At 35.4% G+C, this 18,002-nt stretch overlaps 3 protein-coding genes across 3 annotated transcripts; 1 reads left to right on the top strand and 2 right to left on the bottom strand.

The window, feature by feature from the left end:
• Positions 1-1,497: 1,497 nt before the first annotated feature.
• Positions 1,498-4,200, bottom strand: LOC101208733. Its single transcript, XM_004146706.3, has 2 exons — positions 2,785-4,200; positions 1,498-1,757 (listed from the first exon to the last, which is right to left on the bottom strand). The coding sequence occupies exons 1-2, from the start codon at positions 3,665-3,667 to the stop codon at positions 1,699-1,701; spliced, it is 942 nt and encodes a 313-aa protein (XP_004146754.1). The 5' UTR covers positions 3,668-4,200; the 3' UTR covers positions 1,498-1,698.
• Positions 4,201-4,277: 77 nt separating this feature from the next.
• Positions 4,278-8,804, top strand: LOC101219344 (exocyst complex component EXO84A). The gene is made up of 6 exons (XM_004146748.3): positions 4,278-4,921; positions 5,035-6,085; positions 6,944-7,453; positions 7,521-7,709; positions 8,235-8,371; positions 8,504-8,804. The coding sequence occupies exons 1-6, from the start codon at positions 4,653-4,655 to the stop codon at positions 8,664-8,666; spliced, it is 2,319 nt and encodes a 772-aa protein (XP_004146796.1). The 5' UTR covers positions 4,278-4,652; the 3' UTR covers positions 8,667-8,804.
• A 226-nt stretch (positions 8,805-9,030) lies between these two features.
• LOC101208491 (phytochrome A) lies at positions 9,031-15,750 on the bottom strand. The gene is made up of 5 exons (XM_004146705.3): positions 15,601-15,750; positions 12,498-14,561; positions 11,014-11,830; positions 10,317-10,607; positions 9,031-9,484 (listed from the first exon to the last, which is right to left on the bottom strand). The coding sequence occupies exons 2-5, from the start codon at positions 14,548-14,550 to the stop codon at positions 9,274-9,276; spliced, it is 3,372 nt and encodes a 1,123-aa protein (XP_004146753.1). The 5' UTR covers positions 14,551-14,561; positions 15,601-15,750; the 3' UTR covers positions 9,031-9,273.
• Positions 15,751-18,002: the final 2,252 nt, after the last annotated feature.

Raw genomic sequence — 18,002 nt, 5'->3', positions numbered from 1 at the left:
AACATATTTTACTATTCAAATTGCAATTAAATTCTTCCTATAGATTGGGTCTCTAAACAATGTTAAGAAATTGCAAAGAATGACCATAATTGGAGGTCCATTCCATTCCATTGGAAACATGTCTTTTTCTCAAGTTTTAATGGAAAATGACTACCTAAACCTATGCTTAATTAGCGTGGACCCTATATAGAAAACGTTGTTTTTTCTTTCTGATTTTACAATAACGTACGCGTTATTTGATTTTGAAGACTTTTTTTTTAACTTCTTGTTGTTTTTTAAAATGTTCCTGTTTTTTCTTTTAATTCTTCCATCGAGATTGCAACACAAAACAATAATAAATAATTAAATAATTAAAACCTTTTTGATAATTAACTAACTTTATTCGTGAGATTTTCTCACATAAAGCAAAAGGTTTGGATTGGTAATATGAAGAATGTTAAATTTGACGGTTGTTTCAGCTTTGGAAGTTTTTAAACTTTCATAGACATAATGAATTAAGCATATGGTCATCTTGGTCACTTTTGATATGTTCCCTCGTCAACCATAGTATCTCAAACATTCTTGGCAGAGACGTACGCTATGTGTTCATTAGACCAAAGATTGTTTATAAGTCCTTGCCTTAATGATAGAATTAATTGAAGGGAACAAAGAATTTTCTAACTTTATTCTTCAAATTATTTTCATATGAACTCTTACAGCAATGCAAGCTCTCTTGGGTGAAGATTTATGCTATTTTAGATGAGATTAGATTTGGCTAATAATCAAATGGATATCCATAAGATTTCTGTCTTTTTCCAACTTTGCAGTTGATGGTGCCAAATCTTGAATAATGACAACCAACTAGGTCTTATTAATTCATTGAAAAGGTTTATAGATGGTTAGCCACATTCTTAGGTGCACAAATTCATATCCAAATGCTCTAACCTATTTTCTTTTTCTTTGAGAAATTAGATACCAAATCCATGCATTGTTAGTAAGAAATTGTAACACACTTCAAACTGTTTTTTTTCTTTCTAAGAGATCATTGCCCTTTAGAGGACACATAGTATCAGTACCCCACTTTGCAACATATATGACAAACAACAATTGATCATATTACATAGAACCACTTTTCCCAAATTGATCTACGTACACTTCTACTCACTTAATATGTATTTTAAATCCCTATCATTTTCATTTTCAGATCAATAAGTATCTCTTTATAGATATAACAAGTCTAGTCTATATATGAAAGCACTTAACCAAAGTTTATGAAGAAGAATAAAACTTTTTGGTAGCCTTTGTATGTTGGTGTTCACTTTAAGGAATATGCTCAATAAAGTATGAGAAAATGAAACGATTCCCATTAGTGGATTTTGTAGAATCATTATCCTCTCATAAAAAAAGGAGAACCTGATTCCATCACCCCTTATTATTTTTCTTTTTTCTGATAATGTTTCATTCAATAATATTATATAAAATCATTCATAAAAATCTTACTTTAATTTAATTAACACCTTTCAACACCAAATTTGATTTTATTTGAAAACACAAACAATCATACTTAAATTAAATCAACATGATGATTGATGTACCACTACTCGTTGTAATGTTGAAAGTTAGAAGTTCGACTTCCCACGTAACAAAAGAAGAAATTAAAGCTACATTTTCTCCGTCCAAATACTTCAATGGCTGATGTAAATGGCTCGAAGTTATTTGCTAAAACGTAGAAGAAGACCAAACCAATAGCCATCCTGAGAAAATAATCACACAAATCCCTGCACAAATATATATGAAAGAATAATATGTTAATTAGTTTTCAATTTAACCCTTTGGTGATTCATTCCCTTTTCGGGTTTTTTATTTTTGATTTCGAAGAGATGTATTTGATAACTAAATTATGGAAAAAAAAACAATTTCTAAACGTATATGATTTTTGTTTTTAATAAACAGAAAATTTTAAAAACGGAAAAAAACATAAACTTTCTAACTTTAAAACAAAATATATTTTTTAAAAGAAAAAATTGCATTCTGTTATGCTGTTCTTAGGAAGGTCAGATTTTATTATATGATTGGAGCTCCATTTTTATAAAATAAACTTTTTTATTTAGTAATTCAAAGAGTAACTTTGTAAAAAAGTATTTTTGTTAAATACATTATATGTATATATATGAACAAAGTTTTATTTTAATTTAAAGACTCTCTATGTGTTAATTTATAAATTATAATTAAAGTGATACTCAAGTTTTTTTTTCTTCCTGTTGGAGAATAAACTTTAAGACTTTTTTTTTTTTTCCATCTTAAAACAATTTTATCAATTCTAAAGAAAATTTTAATTGTTAGTGGAATACCCTAATTTTTTTAAAATAAACAAGTTTGGTTGATGATTCATTTTCATTTTTAAATTTTTTTAAAACAAAAAATACAAAAAAAATATAAAAATATATTTGATATACTTGATTTTAAAAAAGATTTTAAAAAATGACTCTTGAAATATAACGCTTATTTTTTAAAACAATAAACTATCGATTTATTCGTTCTTAAATTTGGTTTTTAGAAATTATGAACCTAAGTATTACATTTTAAAATTAATAGCAAAATACAAATTTTGAATTTTAAATTGAAAATAAACATGTTTTCAAATATAGTAAAAACGAAGAACTTGTTTTTGTTTATTCTACCTTCTTTATTTTTAAAACAATTTTCAAAACAAACATTATTTTCAAAAAGCTAAATGGTAAAAGATCATCAAGAATGGCAGAAGAAACAGAGGTGTAAAAGGAGGTGAATTGGAAGAAAACTTACATGGAAGTTGGTTTGGAAGAAGCTTAGAAACGCCATTGAAAGAAGCTCCAAAGAAACAATTAGTAGTTGTGTTAAATCCAGGAGGACAATTACATATAAATGAATCAACGGGACCTGAATACCCACAAACCCCACCACTCTGTTCACAACTCGAACACCAACTTGGATAAACATTGTCGATTGCAAACTTATACTTAATAGCAATTCCATATTTCCAGCTCTCAGCGTCTGATTCTCTTCCATTAAAGCTATAAAACCCAGAATAAGAACCACACTTAAGCTTCTCCAAATCCATCTCAAAAGAAGGCCCAAAATTCACAGGTGTATAAACACAACACCCTGATATTGGAATATTAAGGCTCACTATTGGCTTACACCCATACAAGAATCCACAAATCGGCATTCCACGGCTGCTATCGCAAAGCGACACTCGAGACGAGTTGTTGTTGTTTCGGTCGTTGAACATACCGGTTGGGGAGTAAACAGGGGAGGAGCTTGAGCAGTCGAGTAGAGCAAAGATGGTGTCGCCGTGGAAGGTGAAAGGAGCATCCCAATCGAGGCCGAACCCTTTGCTCGGTTGGTTGCAAGCGCAGGTCGACATGGTCGGGTCGGAGATGTAGAAGACTTGGTTGGTGTAATCTATGTTGGAGATGGGGTAGCAGCCAGTGTGAGTTGTGAAGATTAGTTGTTGATGATCATTGCAAGTGATGGAAGGGTGGAATCGTGAGTCACCGCACCCGCTGCCGCTACCGAAAGGGTAACGAAGCGGGATGTCACCACAGGTCTTTTGGCAAGCTTGGGAGGAGATGGAGGGGAGGAGGAGGAAGGATGTTGTGAGGATTATTAGCAATGCATGAGGAGAAGAGAAGAAGAGTTCCTCCATTTGTGATTTGAACAGTGTGAGAGATGGTGGGATAATTGGAGTGTATATATTTTGAGCTTAGCTATATGTGTGGTTATATGGTAGAGGTTACATGGGAATTTTTTCTTTCTTTTAGTTTTTATTTTCTTTTATGCATGAGAGGGAAGAATTTTCCTTGTTTAGTGGGGTTTGTATAGTGGGAGATAAGTTTTGGAACTTTTGTTGTGTGTGTAGCGTAGCTAGCGTTAGTGCACTTTTCTTCTTCTTCCATATTGTCATTTGATGCCTTATTGATTGCCTTAGCAAGCATAAAAAGTAGAGAAGTTACAAGGGAGAGCGACCAATATATATATTTAATGATCCGAAAAAATTTGAATTCAACATCTTTATTGTTTTGACAATTTTCTACGTTCCTTATCTCGACTATGTTATCCTTGTGAAATATATCTTCAAAAACCAACACGACTCATGTCAACATATTTTGTACAGAAAATTTACAAGAAATTATCTCAAACCTAGAATTGTTTCTATAATAAAGACACCACGAACAAAATGGACTTTTTTTTATTGGTATATGTTAAAAAATTAAAATAAATTATTATATAAAGCTTATAAAGTTAGTAAAAATGAAATTATTTACAAAAATCTATGTTTAAGTTTTTTTTTTTTCTATATTTCCCAATCTATAAGAATTTCTCTTATCGTTTTCCTACATATAGTGATTTTTTTTATTAAAAAAACTTTTATTTAGTGTTTATAAATTAGTTAGTTTTGAAAACACAGAAGTATAAAGCCATGAGAAACTCAACAACCCCATAACCAATTCACCCAAACCATCTCTCTATCTCTTTGAATTCAACCAAAAGCTTCCATTTCATTTGGATCTTTCCTCATCTTCATCTTCATCTTCTTCCTCTTCCTCCAACCTCCTCCGATGGCGTCAACCCACTTGCATTCATGAAAACCCATTCCTCTTTTCCCTTCTAATTTAACAAAATAGAAAACCATGGATTCTTCAGCCTATTCCTCGTTTGCCAGAGGTTCGTTCTCATCCATAGGAGATGCTTCAGAACTGGAAGCAAATCTCCCCCTCAAAGACAGATTAAAAGGCTTCAAATCCTCTAAATATGACATTGATTCCTATGTCACCTCCAAATGCCATACCATGTCCGAGAAGGAAATTAAGCATTTATGTTCTTACCTTATCGACCTCAAGAAGGCCTCTGCTGAAGAAATGCGTAAAAGCGTTTATGCCAATTATGGAGCTTTCATTCGGTGATCATCATTTCCAATCTTTCTTTTTTTTTTTTTTTTTCCTTTATCCTTTTTCTAATTTTGTTTCTTGTTTTTTTTCTCAATTTCTCCGTTCTTGGTCGTCTTATCATCAGTACATCTCGAGAGATTACAGATCTTGAAGGCGAACTTCTTTTACTAAGAAATCATTTATCCACTCAAGCAGCTCTTATTCATGGTTTAGTTGAAGGAGCAAGCATTGAATCTCTTTCTCGAGATATTGAAGATTCAATTCAAGACCATTCTTCCAACGAAACACGTGAACTCCCCACCACAGATGAATGGTTGGTGGAGTTTTTAGACAACCTTGAAGTTCTCTTGGTTGAGAAACGAATGGACGAAGCTCTTGCAGCTTTAGCCAAAGGCGAACAAATAGCTCAAGATTCTAATTGTCGCAAGGCATTGAGTGCTTCTGCACTCTCCACATTACAAACTGCCATTCGAAACCAAAGACAAAAACTAGCTTCTCTCCTTGAGCAAACAATTTCCCAACCTTCCACACGAGGCGTGGACCTTCGCTCTGCTGCTCAAGCTTTGAAAAAGCTCGGGGATGGTTCACGTGCACACATGTTGCTGCTGAGTTCCCACCAACAGAAACTGCAGCGAAGCTTGCATAGTTTTAGGACATCAAGCAACTCAGGGGGAGGGGTATACACAGCAGCGATATCGCAGTTTGTGTTCTCAACGATTGCTCAAGCGGCAAATGATTCGTTGGCTGTGTTCGGGGAAGAGCCAGCTTATGCATCAGAGTTGGTGACTTGGTCTGTGAGACAAACGGATGGTTTTGCTGTGTTTTTGAAGCGGTATGTGATAGGTTCATCGGCAGCTGTGGGGAGTTTGAGGATTGCAGCTGAGAGTGTACAAATAAGTATGGGGCATTGCTCGCTTTTGGAAGCTCGTGGGTTGGCACTTACGCCAGTGTTGTATAGGCATTTTAGGCCATTTATTGAGAATGCCATAACAGCTAATTTGAGGAGAATTGAACAGAGCAGTGCTGCTTTAGCTGCAGCAGATGATTGGTTGCTTGCTTATTCACCTGTTGCTTCTAGACTTTTTCCAAGAACATCTTCGACTTCTTCGCTCGCTTCTGTTGTGTCACAGCCAAAGCTTTCAAGAAGTGCACATAGATTTAATACAATGGTTCAGGTAATGATCTTGCGTTCATGCCACTTTTTGTTCGATACTCATCTACAAGTCAAGGGGAAAACTTAATTTAGTATGTTTTTGCCTTTTGGTTAAATTAAAAAAGAAAAAAAAACACACACTAAAACTTTGTCATTTGTTTAAACGAACAATTCTATCTTTCAAAAAGTTGAAGTAATCCATGACATTTCATAAGCTTTTTAAAACTACCAATTTAATAGTCCTTGGCAAATTTTTTAAATCTCTTACGATTTGGAATGAATTTGTGTGTTTGGATGTACACAAAATGTAAGATTCAGTTTGACGTTGGATCACGTTGCCACACAATCTAACAAAAGTGAAACTTTCTCCTCTCCTAAGCTTCAGAACCTCTCCTATGGTTCCTTGAGATCATCCTTTCTATCTTAAGTTTCTTGTGTACCACATAGAAGACGGACAAGGCTAGATTTCTTTAAGAATTCTTAACTCTCGATGCCTACTTTAGTCAATCGAAGTATATAGATTCGTAAATGGCTTTCTTAAGCTTGCATACTAAGATTCCTGGGAGAAGTTGACATAAAATCTATAGTTTCTATGTTTCAATGTGGTATCAATTAGTTGGATGTTTTTCCTTTACATCAGTGTCCGCGCCAGACCTACAAGAAAACTTAATTTAAATTTCTAGGTAGGTGGCCACGTGATTGACCATGTTCTCAAAAAATTGTTTTCTAAGTCGAAATTTGAGAACCGTTATGATTTGAAATCTTGTTTTTCTTTTTACAAAAATCCGATCCAAATCGATCTTATCTGAGATTCACAAGGTAGTAGAATGAAGTACATTGAATGTTGAAGTTGAAGAATGAATGATATATATGATTTCAGGAATTTGTAGAAGATATGGGATCACTTGAAAGCCTACAATTAGATGCACTAACCTTGGAAGGAGTTCTTCAAGTATTCAACTCGTACCTCAATTTACTCATAACAGCTCTCCCAAGTTCAGTCGAAAACGAGATGAATCTAGAAGGATCGGCAACGAAGATCGTACGCCTAGCCGAGACGGAAGCGCAACAAATAGCTCTACTAGCCAACGCCTCATTGCTAGCCGATGAGTTGATCCCTCGAGCGGCAACCAAGCTTTTTCCACATAACAGAACCGAAACGCCGAGAAAAGCGGCGGAGAGGCAGAGCCGAGTGCCGGAGCAGAGAGAATGGAAGAGGAGATTGCAGCGGTCGGTGGATCGACTGAGGGATAGCTTCTGCCGGCAGCACGCCCTAGAACTGATATTCACGGAAGAAGGAGATACGCGGCTAAATGCACAGATGTACTTGTCGATGGACGGGAATGAGAATCTGGAAGAGCCGGAGTGGTTTCCTTCGCAGATATTTCAGGTGATTTTGATGGAAGAAAGGTTTGTGATAGAGTTGAGAGTGAAAGTGATGGTTGGTTTGATTTCAGGGGCTGTTCGCGAAATTGACGAGGATTGCAAGTATGGCAACGGAGATGTTCGTGGGAAGGGAGAGATTTGCGACAGTTCTTCTGATGAGACTGACCGAAACGGTGATATTGTGGCTTTCTGAAGATCAAGCTTTTTGGGAAGAGGTTGAAGAAGGGCCTCGCCCTTTGGGCCCCTTCGGCCTTCAGCAAGTAAGTTCTCTTAACTAACATATATATATTAATACTAACTTACTTACTCGTAGAGATCATATTCAATTTTAACATTATATACACACATACATCACATGCCACAACACTAAATCAATCCTTACTAGTCTCTAATTAACTAATATTCTTGGGTGTCTTTAGACAATTTCACCATTCTATCTAGACCTTGATGGACTACAATAGAAAGAATATGAACAAATTCATGTATCAAAGTTGCACTATCAACGACCTAATCAGATGAGTGGTTATTAAACTTTATGTTATTCTTAACACAAACTAAGGTATCATATACAAAATTAGTTTTTTGTTTTTCTTACCTCTCCATAATTCTCACCTTTCAACACCAACCAAACCACTTTAGTAATCGTTATTGTAAGAATAATAACTTCTATCTCTTTCTTCCATCTTTTAGCTATTCGGTTGGTTCAATTCTATGTTTACCGTTATTAATAACTCACTCTTATCACCTAACTATTAGACATTAACTTTTGATATGTGGTTTGGTAGTTCTACTTAGATATGGAGTTCGTGATATTATTCTCGTCACAAGGTCGATATCTATCTCGGAATTTGCATCAAGTCATCAAGAACATCATAGGAAGAGCCATAGACTCGTTGGCTTCTACGGGTACAGATCCTTACAGGTACCACCACATTTCTTTTTTCTCCCATCATCTGATTAATATATAAACCATTTATGAGTTATCCTTTGAAAAACAAAACAAAGCAAAAAAAAAAAAAAAAAACTTTTCTGTTCTGTTGTTTTTGTGGTCAAGTGCTTTGCCGGAGGATGATTGGTTCGCTGAGGTTGCTCAAATTGCAATCAAAATGCTGACCGGAAAAGCCAACTTTGGTAATGTGGATAGGGAAGCCACCAGCCCCACGGCTTCGGTTTCTGCAAAATCCATGTCTTCTGTTCATTCTCATGGAAGTAATTAAGAGTTAGCCTACGAGAGGAAGGATTTGTATTTCATTGTTTTAGTGCTAACCCCTTCTTGCTACATTCAAATTTTGTTTACCATAATAATAGTATTGAAGAGGACTACCACGTGGATAGATTCATGGAGGTTTGGGTAAGGAGTTTGGAATTCATTTCGTCAAATTTAACCAAGTTGTTAATGACACTTAAGAAGGAATTTTGAAAATAATGACATTTATTGGTTTGTTTCAATTCTGCTTTTTAAATTTGATAGGTACAAAAATTGATTAAAGAGCCAAACAATGATTTTAAAGGTGGACCAAAGGAATTATTGAGAAAGGTGCAAGTACCAAAATAGAGAATAATAATGAGAGAATTCAGGCATTAAAAAGGAAAGTAGATTAGAAAGACCTGAAAAATTAAGAAATTACTGCAACTATACAATAGTAGTGCTTACAAAAGAGTCAAATAAAGTAATGAGAAAATTAGATTGTATTTCAATAAAAGGTCAAAGGAGATTGGAAATTTGACAATGAGAGAAACAACTTTAACTTTAGCACTATACAAAATCATCACCCGCTGCAAATTCCCATCATTCAAACTTTAACATAGAATGCAATCTTTTGCCTACATACTTGCCTTGTGTGCAGCAGCAAGCTCAACAGTTATGATGAAGCTTGACTTACCTGCTTCCCTCATGTATCTTACATCTCCATTCATTAGCTTCACTAGTTTTCTACTGATGAGTAGACTAAAACCCTCCTCAGAAGCCTCCTCCTCGCTACCAAACATCTCGTTCAGCAACGATTCGGGTATACCACCTCCAGCATACGTTATCCTATTCCAAAATAAATAGTTTTGCTTTATTGAGCTATTATCAAATGCTTATAGCTATAATGCAAGTTTATAATGTTATATATGCAACTTCATAATGTGGGTGTGAAAAACCATACTTCTTCAGAATAGGTCAAAAGAAATATATGAAACAAAGAATTCACTGTTACAATTCACATAACTAAAGTCTCATTTGGTAAACATTTCGTTTTTTACTATCATTTTTGTAAATTAAGCCTATTCCATTCTTATTATGATTTGCATCTTTTTTAAATATATAAATTCTAAATTCCGAAAACAAAAATAAGCTTTTAAAATTTCTGCTTTGTTTTTCAAAATATAGGTAAAGTAGATAATAAAGCATGATATTTATATGATATTTATATTTAGTGGGAGATGAATGTCTATAGGCACAAAATGATTACCAAACGGGCCTCCTCTCACACATACAATATATCATTATAGTCTATAAATCCAAAATGAATCTGTCAGCTTTTAAAAAGTATTCATTCTGATTCTGGCTAACTAATTTTCCTCCACCCCAAGTCGATCTCAACCTATATAGGTCATTAATGATTTTATCTTTTAAAAAAACAACATATTGGTACCCACCTCAATCATGAAAGGTACCTAGTTCTAATACATGCCTAGCTCAACACATGCGTAAATTAATATTATCCATATATAGACAATCCATGGAAAAATAATGGTGAGATTCATAATGACTATTCCTTTTTTAAATGTTTGGGAACCGAAATAGACCTTTTTGAAAGTGAAATAATCCTAAAGGTTAGGATCCAAGTATAGTCTATCTATTTTGTAATCAAAGCTATTACCTGAATTCCAAATGCACGAGATGAACCGACTTTCCTAATTGATCCTTTGTCAAGTTGGTTGAAATTTTCAGTTGGCCTCCTGCAGGCGCATAACTAACTGATAGCAATAGAAAATCTGCCAAGACTTGTTGAAGCCTCAAACTATCACCATATAAGGTCTCGGACATGGCCTCTTCTACAGTCTCATTAACTATCTGGATAGCCTTTCCTTTGCTCTTTATCATCACTTGACTGATTGATACCTTCAATACTTCATGCAATGTAAACTCGACCATTTCCAGATCAATAAACCTGTGCCCCAAGAAAGAGAAATAAATAAACCGTCATACACAAAGAGGAAAAGAATTGTGTTTTGAAATGCAAAATTCTAGAAATAAAGATAAATACATTAAACAATGGCACATGAATCCGTTCTCCTAAGTGCACCCATAACCGTAACCAGCCACTGCAAATATACCAACCTTCATATACATTCAAATGGCCAATCTTTTTGCATATAATTTAGTACTTCTACCATAAAGTTGATGAAACTACTAATAAGCCACAAAGACGGTCTAAATGAACATGAATTTAAGTAGAGAGGAAGTATAAAACTGGACTGTTGAAAAACTGATGTGTAACAAAATTCCGGTGAATTTAACAAAATTCTTGAAAGAGACCTATTTTACACATATTATATATATCAAAACCACCATACCCGTCAATAATTTGATCAAGGTCAGACTCTTCCAGAACCTTGGAGATTTGCTTTTGACAGTGTAAGCTAGTAAGCAGAATTTCCCTTTGTTCTGTTCCCAACTCGGTACGTTCCAATAATCTTCTCGAAAAGATTATCCCAGAAAGAGGATTTTGTATGTGTCTTTTTATGTATCCCAATGCTCTCAATCTCTTCAAAGCAGTCTGCTCACATAATCGTTGGATATTTAGTGCTTGTTGCAACTCATGACTAGCAAGCTGCAGAAAGCAAAAAACTCCTGTAACCACCCCATCCTTATCCAAGATCTTATTGACACATAGAAGACATTCCACGTACATCCCGTTCCGACCAAAGAAGCCAAAGGAAACCTTCTCAGGATCTTGACCACTCATGGCATTGTTCAAAACAACCCCAAGATTAACAAAAGCTTCTTGATTCTTTAAACGACAACATGACTTGTGAGCACCAAATACCTCTCCTAAAAGCATCTTATCAATTACTTCTTCCCGTGACCACCCAGTTAATTTTGTCATTGCAGCATTCCATTCTGAGCACCATCCAAATTGATCTGAACCAAATATTGGAGGGATCAATGGATTGGGATTTTGTACAATAGCTTTGTAATCACCTTCTAATCGAGTGAACTTGTCCATAACCATCTTCTGACCAGTGATATCTTGTGCTACAAAACACACCCCCACAACATTTTCACGCAAGTCCCTACTTGCACAAGCATTTACAACAAGCCTGATCGAGCCAACCTCAATATGAGAACCATGCGTCTTGATTTCAAATTGAACATTTTGCTCTTCTTGTCCTGTTGAGAAAGAGGGAAAAAGGTAGGCATAAAAAAGATCACATTGCCCCTCATATCATGAACTTGCAAAACACTGAAGTAAAGCATTAAGTAATGATCTTGTTTGTCTATGTATCTACATGGAGTCAGCTCTGAACTTCTCTTCCTCTCTATATGGTGGGTGAGTGTAGAAGGAAGAAGATCTCTGTTTTCTACCCTTCTTTTTTTATAAAAGAAAAGGAAAGGGGAGTTTTCTTAAAAAAAAAAACTTCAGGAAAACAGTAAGGGCATGAACAAGTCAAAAGCAGACCAAAATGTGACGTTAAATCAACAAATCTATACTTCTTTGTGTACAAAAAAAAAACAAGGTAAACAAAAGAAAATTAAAACATATCACCATTAACCAAATATATTAAAGTTCACAAAAATATCCAACAGACACTTCACTGCATAACTACAGTTAACACAAACACACACACACACACAAAGACACTCACAACCTTTAGACTATCTTGAACAATCCTTTAAAAGTTTAGAAGTAAAATATCACCTTTTAAAATATATGGATCATATAAAACTAAAAAGATAATTTCCCACCACATTTTTTAGTATTTCCAGCGATTATACTTATTATAATCCATAGGTCGAAGTATAAAAATGGTTGAAGAGTAAAACTAAACCGAAATACCTTGCAATGCCAAATACAACATTTTCTTGACAACTTCTACAGAAGTATCTTCCACTAACGTAAGCAAATGCTTGCCAATAGCTTTATCCACAGGGAGTCCAGTCAATTCAGCAATCTTTGTATTCCACCCATTAATTAACCCATCTACATCAACTGCTAAAATCGGCACAGTAGCTGTCTCAATTAACCTGACCATTTCACTTGTTACTGATTCCAATTCTTGCCTCCCTTCAATTTTAAGGTCACCAAGTGTCATTTGAATTGATTTTCGATTTATTTCATCTGTATCTGTATCTTTAAAAGTATTTCTAAGGATCAGTTGTAAAGAGTGGATTGCATCCATTTCGTAGTCCTTCCAAGGCAAACTTCTTGTTTTCACTACTTCAAGGAAAGCCTTGAAAGATGATCTTGGATGCATTTTTCTGCCATCGTCCTTCTCACCATGTTCATGCTTTGCTCCACCCCACCGAATCTCTGAAGCAGTGTGAGACCGAAACCAAAAAATCATATCATTAGTAGTTATCCGCACGGCAGCCATCCCACATACTTCATCACCTAAAGCAAGAGCTCCAGGATATCCTGCATCATACAAGCTGTCAGTACTCAACCCTGTTGAATCCATATGATATTCGGCAAGCCACGAGGCAATGTCCCGCAAATGGAAGTCGCTGGGTGTCATGCCCAATCGCCAAATTTTGTTCTTATATAACAAGGCAGCCCCATCAGATTTCACAAGATCCATTATGTTAGGACTCCTTGACACAATACCTAAAGGAGCATCACGCATTAGCATGTCGCATAAGAGTGTCTGTGTACGCAGAATATTTTTCTCTATAATTTGATTTTCCAACTCCAATTCCTTGTTCACGTGAATAGCAAATACTTGAGCAAGAAACTCACAAGCATACCTAAGAGGAAAAGGAACAAATCTGGGACTTGTATTATGACATACTACTAACCCCCATAGTCTCTTTCTCTTTTGTTGCTGCAAAGCAGGGCCCTCGGCATCTTCATCCCCTTCATTAACCACAACTGCCATAACCAAAGAGGCTATTGAGTTCATGTTTGCCATATACTGTAAGTGGCAACTGTGTGGAGCCCTTAATGTTGATCCGCATAAAGTTAGATCAAACTGTAACTTTTCATCTTGGAGCACTTTTAAATGTTTTGCACGACAATCAACAATCATGCGGACCTTATTTTTCATGAACAAAAAGCGTGCAGCTTGAGGAATGTCAGTGGCCGGATAATGCAAACCAAGATACGGCTCAAGACCAGGCTTTGTGACTTCAGAGATCACTTCCCCATGATCATCATCATGGAATTTATAAGCCATGACTCTATCATAACCAGTTAGTTCAAAAACTTCTTGAACCATTGTGTCACAAAGCCTAGCCATGCACCCACTAGGCAAGGACTGCAATCTAGTAATTGCTTTGGCTGCAAGTTTATATGATTGTAGGGCTCCAGCTGCTGTTACTGGGACTTCATAAGGCTTCACAGGCTCAAAGTCAATGATTAAGCTTCCAGTAACACGATGCACAATTGCATAAAAGGGTTTTCCAGAAGTCTTGCAATGCACCAGGATGGGATTAAGAAGTGTAACCTCCCCAAAGCCCAAGGCCTTCAACAGTGCAGAAGCACTAGGTGCAGTGAAAATAGTCCTCACATCTGTCCCTATGCCAAGAACAGGGTAATCCCCCATGCTTGGGACAGCATGACTGACCATGGTCAACATTTCAGGGGCATTTTCACTATATGCAATAACCTTGAATGTTTTTTCATCTAAGGCCAATAAGCAACCAAATGGTTGGATAAGTTTCCCTTTCTGTATATGGTGGAGATAAGCTGTTGTAACTTTGTCTGACCTAGGTTGGTGATCTCCACTAACGTCACTAGAGACACGCACTGAACTTGAGTAGTCGAATGAATTCCCAGATTCCTCAAAATCAGCATGGAGTTTCGCATCAACAGATGTTTGAGCAATTATTCTGGTGCTATGTCTTGACCGGCCAGAGTTGCTAGAAGACTGGCTAGGTCTAGAGGAAGACATGTTTTTCCAACCTGAAATAAGGTGAAAGCCAAGCAAAAATTATGGACCAAGTAGGAAAACAATTCTAAAGTAAATTACAATCAGGGGCTTCAAGGGGTATGAGTATAAAGACATATTCTCATTTCCACCAACATTCAAAGTATCTTTTGAGGTGCAAGCCTAACAAAATAAAAACTTCTAATTTAAGCTTCAACTTAAAATATTTTAACAAGAACCTTTTGGTATAGAAGCACCACAAAGTTGTTTCTAGTTTTATGAGATCCAAAATAGCAACTCAATTGAAAAAAATAAATAAGAAAAAAGAAAAGTAAGACCCCCCATTACTATTAAGAAAGGAAATACGGAATGATGGGAAATAAAGAACGCATAATCTTATCACATTCACAAACTTGAATTAATGAGCTCCAGTAATCTCAGCAAGAGCTACTGTTGTATTTATTGGCAAAAGGACAGCAAGAACTACATTTTTTCTTCTTTTTCAGGCTAGAAGAGCTGTTAGTTCTCTTCAGGCTAAACTCGCATAAAACCTTTTTTAATTATTTGTTGGGTTAAGGTCAAAAGGAACATTCCCATCTTCAATTCACATCCAGTACAAGGTACACGCAACAGATATACCACTCAATTGCAGTCAATCATTGCAACAGTTAAAAGAAAAAACAAGGCAAGTAGATAAAGTTAAGCTCAGAATCTATGATGTTAACGTCTCTATTCACTGACAAAATTCAAGAGCTTCATCACAGTCAACAAGTACCACACCTCCAAACTCAGAAACACCACCGCCAGTTCAAAATCACAAACTCTACCCACTTCCCCAAAAAATGGGAAGAACAAAAAAAATCCCCCAACAGTTGATCATTTCCAAAAGAACCATTCATGAATCAGTAAGAACAAAACTACTTACTTAAAAAGGAAACTTGTAACAGAAAAGAACAATTAAAAAAATTACAAAGAAAGAAGAAGAGACGAATAAAAAAGAATACAAACAGCAAACTACAGACAAATCAAACATTCCAGTAAAAAGAAAGAAAAACCGAAAGAGAAGCAACGAACCCGAAGCAAAAGAAAATTCCGGTGGGGCGAAGGGCGGTGCCGGTGAATCAGAGAGGGAAAGAGAGGGATGAATGAAGCATGGTGGGTGGGGGGGGGGGAATTTAGAGTGAGAAATGGGATTGAGGAGAGAGAAGGAAGGCGTAGATTCGAAGTTGGAACTTGGAAGTGGCAGTAAGGGGGGGGGGGAGAAAGGGTAAAAAGTCGGAAATACCCTGACGGTGACGGAAAAAGATCAGGCGTGGATCCCCAAAAGGACGAACCGGGTGGGGGAAGAGAGTGGGGCATCCGGTTCGTGTCTGACAATAGTGAAAAAACCGAATCAAATATCCTCGATTTGGGGTTCGTTCGATCCTATCCTATCCAATAATTCCCTTTTCTTTTCTATTTCTTTATTCCCAATAATAATAATAATAATAAAGATCCTATCCTCCTCCTCCTCCTCCTCCTCCTCCTCCTCCTATCCCTTCAACTAAATTTCGCTATCATTCTTGTACTTTCCTCTTCTAACTTTCCCCATTTTGTACATTTGTATATTTGTAGGACTTCCTCCATTTACCACTCTTCTCTCTTATACTAATTTCATTTCTTTTAATCATCTTTCAGTTCACTCTAATTACTCTCTTCAAATCGACTTTAGTGCAAGCAGTGATAAGGATAATGCAATGCCACAAAATCCCAAATGGGCCTATTTATATAATCCAAAACCAAGAAAATTTAGGCAGCCCTTTCCTTTTTTTGCTATGCAAAGTTGGATAAAGGTCAATTTCACAAGTTCAAGCAAAAAGGGGGGGGCTCATTTGGAAAGGTCAATGGGTTTAAAGGATTGAAGTTTGGACATGGAAATTCCATAAATAATGCTTCGGTTTTTAGACAACCAAACCATTTTGATGTTTTATAACTTCACATCACCCCTTGTACGCAAACACATGATTTTTCATTTATATATTGTCAAAAATTTGTTAACTACACCTACTTGCATTGTGTATCACTTCATTTCTCCATATGAAATTGGGAAGACTTTTTAGTTGCAAATTGCAACAAACTGTGACAAATATATATATATATAGCATTATTGATGGAATATGTATTTTTCATCTAGGCTGTTAAAACATGGGTTTCCATTTCAAATTGGATGTCTCTTGAATTGTTATAGGTTTAAAAGTTCTTTCCCAAATTAGTGAGAGAAAAAAAAGGTGCAGTATTAATCTAGATGATTATGTTTGCACCAAAGTTAATGATAAAAATAGTAGACATACGCAGTGGAAAACAAGGATCAATTTTACCTTAATTGCATCTAGTCATATTAGAAATTTACATGGATTGCTATCCTAATTAAAATGAAGTTAGGGTTAATGAAATTCATACCTTTGTAGCTTCTGGATGCTTGAAATCTCCACACGATCTCGAACCGGACCACCACTAGCTAGTATTGATAGACTCAAAAACGAGTTGTGAGACCGAATGGGTGAAGGATTTGTGAGAGAGGGAGAGATAGAAATTTGGAAGAGAAGTAATCAAAATTACTCCACATGTGGATTTCTTTTTAAAAAAAAAAACATTTTGTGAAATTTTAAAGTGGAAAATTACAAAAACCACTAAGAGTCTTCCACCTTTGAAAAGGACTTTAAATAACCTAAATTATATGCAAAAGTTTACGTAATTAGTTCATCAAAACTAACACCTCACGTTCAACCAATCATTAGTGGAATTTAGTTGAGCTAGGTTAGTCACTTATTCCTCTAAGAGTTAGTGAGATTATTCAACAAAATTTGTTAAATTTTTTTACTAACTTTAGTTGAAAGACAAAATTGTCAATTGACTGCTCAAGTCAAAATCAAACTTTGACTTTTCAATTCAAAAGTCAACATTTTGACTTTTTATCATTTGTCTGTCTTAACTAATTCCAACCTTTTTAACGTGAATCTGCATTCATTTTTCAAAATTTAAATCATATTTGAATATATTGTCGGTCAAAATCTGACTTTTCAAAGTAAAAATAACCCATTGAGTGTTTTATAAATGTGACTATCTTTTATCATTTCCAAGCTTTCAAATATGCATATGCGTTCATATTTTTTTGTGTATTTAAACATAAAGCTCTATCTCCAAACTAATAACTTATGGTTATATCACATATGTGTTGATTAATTCTCTCATCACCTAATTCAAAATAAAAATAAAATAAACAAAAATGTGTTAGGCCAAATAACATAACAAAAAAAAAGATGTCTTTTTTTTTTTCCAACTATTCACGAGAGTGATTAGTAGGTACATCCAAAAGACATCTCAACTTAGGATATATATAACAAAGGAAAACAATGTTTCTTTTTTCATCATGGGTCACACTTAATGTTGTTAATCACCCGTTTTAAGTTCATTTTTTAAAGGTTAGTATGACTTTT

Source organism: Cucumis sativus, chromosome 6 (genome assembly GCF_000004075.3).
Source record: "Cucumis sativus cultivar 9930 chromosome 6, Cucumber_9930_V3, whole genome shotgun sequence".
NCBI lineage: Eukaryota > Viridiplantae > Streptophyta > Magnoliopsida > Cucurbitales > Cucurbitaceae > Cucumis > Cucumis sativus.
The sequence above is the reverse complement of the archived record's forward strand: the minus strand, read 5'-3'. Positions and strand labels throughout refer to the sequence as shown.

Excerpts from the sequence above, each read along its gene's own strand:
- LOC101219344 (XM_004146748.3), top strand. The coding sequence starts at position 4,653 with ATGGATTCTTCAGCCTATTCCTCGTTTGCCAGAGGTTCGTTCTCATCC. Across the intron at positions 6,086-6,943 it reads GATTTAATACAATGGTTCAG|GAATTTGTAGAAGATATGGG; the intron begins GTAATGATCTTG and ends ATATGATTTCAG. Across the intron at positions 8,372-8,503 it reads ACGGGTACAGATCCTTACAG|TGCTTTGCCGGAGGATGATT; the intron begins GTACCACCACAT and ends TTTGTGGTCAAG.
- LOC101208733 (XM_004146706.3), bottom strand. The coding sequence starts at position 3,667 with ATGGAGGAACTCTTCTTCTCTTCTCCTCATGCATTGCTAATAATCCTC. Across the intron at positions 1,758-2,784 it reads TCTTCCAAACCAACTTCCAT|GGATTTGTGTGATTATTTTC; the intron begins GTAAGTTTTCTT and ends ATATTTGTGCAG.
- LOC101208491 (XM_004146705.3), bottom strand. The coding sequence starts at position 14,550 with ATGTCTTCCTCTAGACCTAGCCAGTCTTCTAGCAACTCTGGCCGGTCA. Across the intron at positions 11,831-12,497 it reads GTTGTATTTGGCATTGCAAG|GACAAGAAGAGCAAAATGTT; the intron begins GTATTTCGGTTT and ends CTTTCTCAACAG. Across the intron at positions 9,485-10,316 it reads CTCGTGCATTTGGAATTCAG|GATAACGTATGCTGGAGGTG; the intron begins GTAATAGCTTTG and ends ATTTTGGAATAG.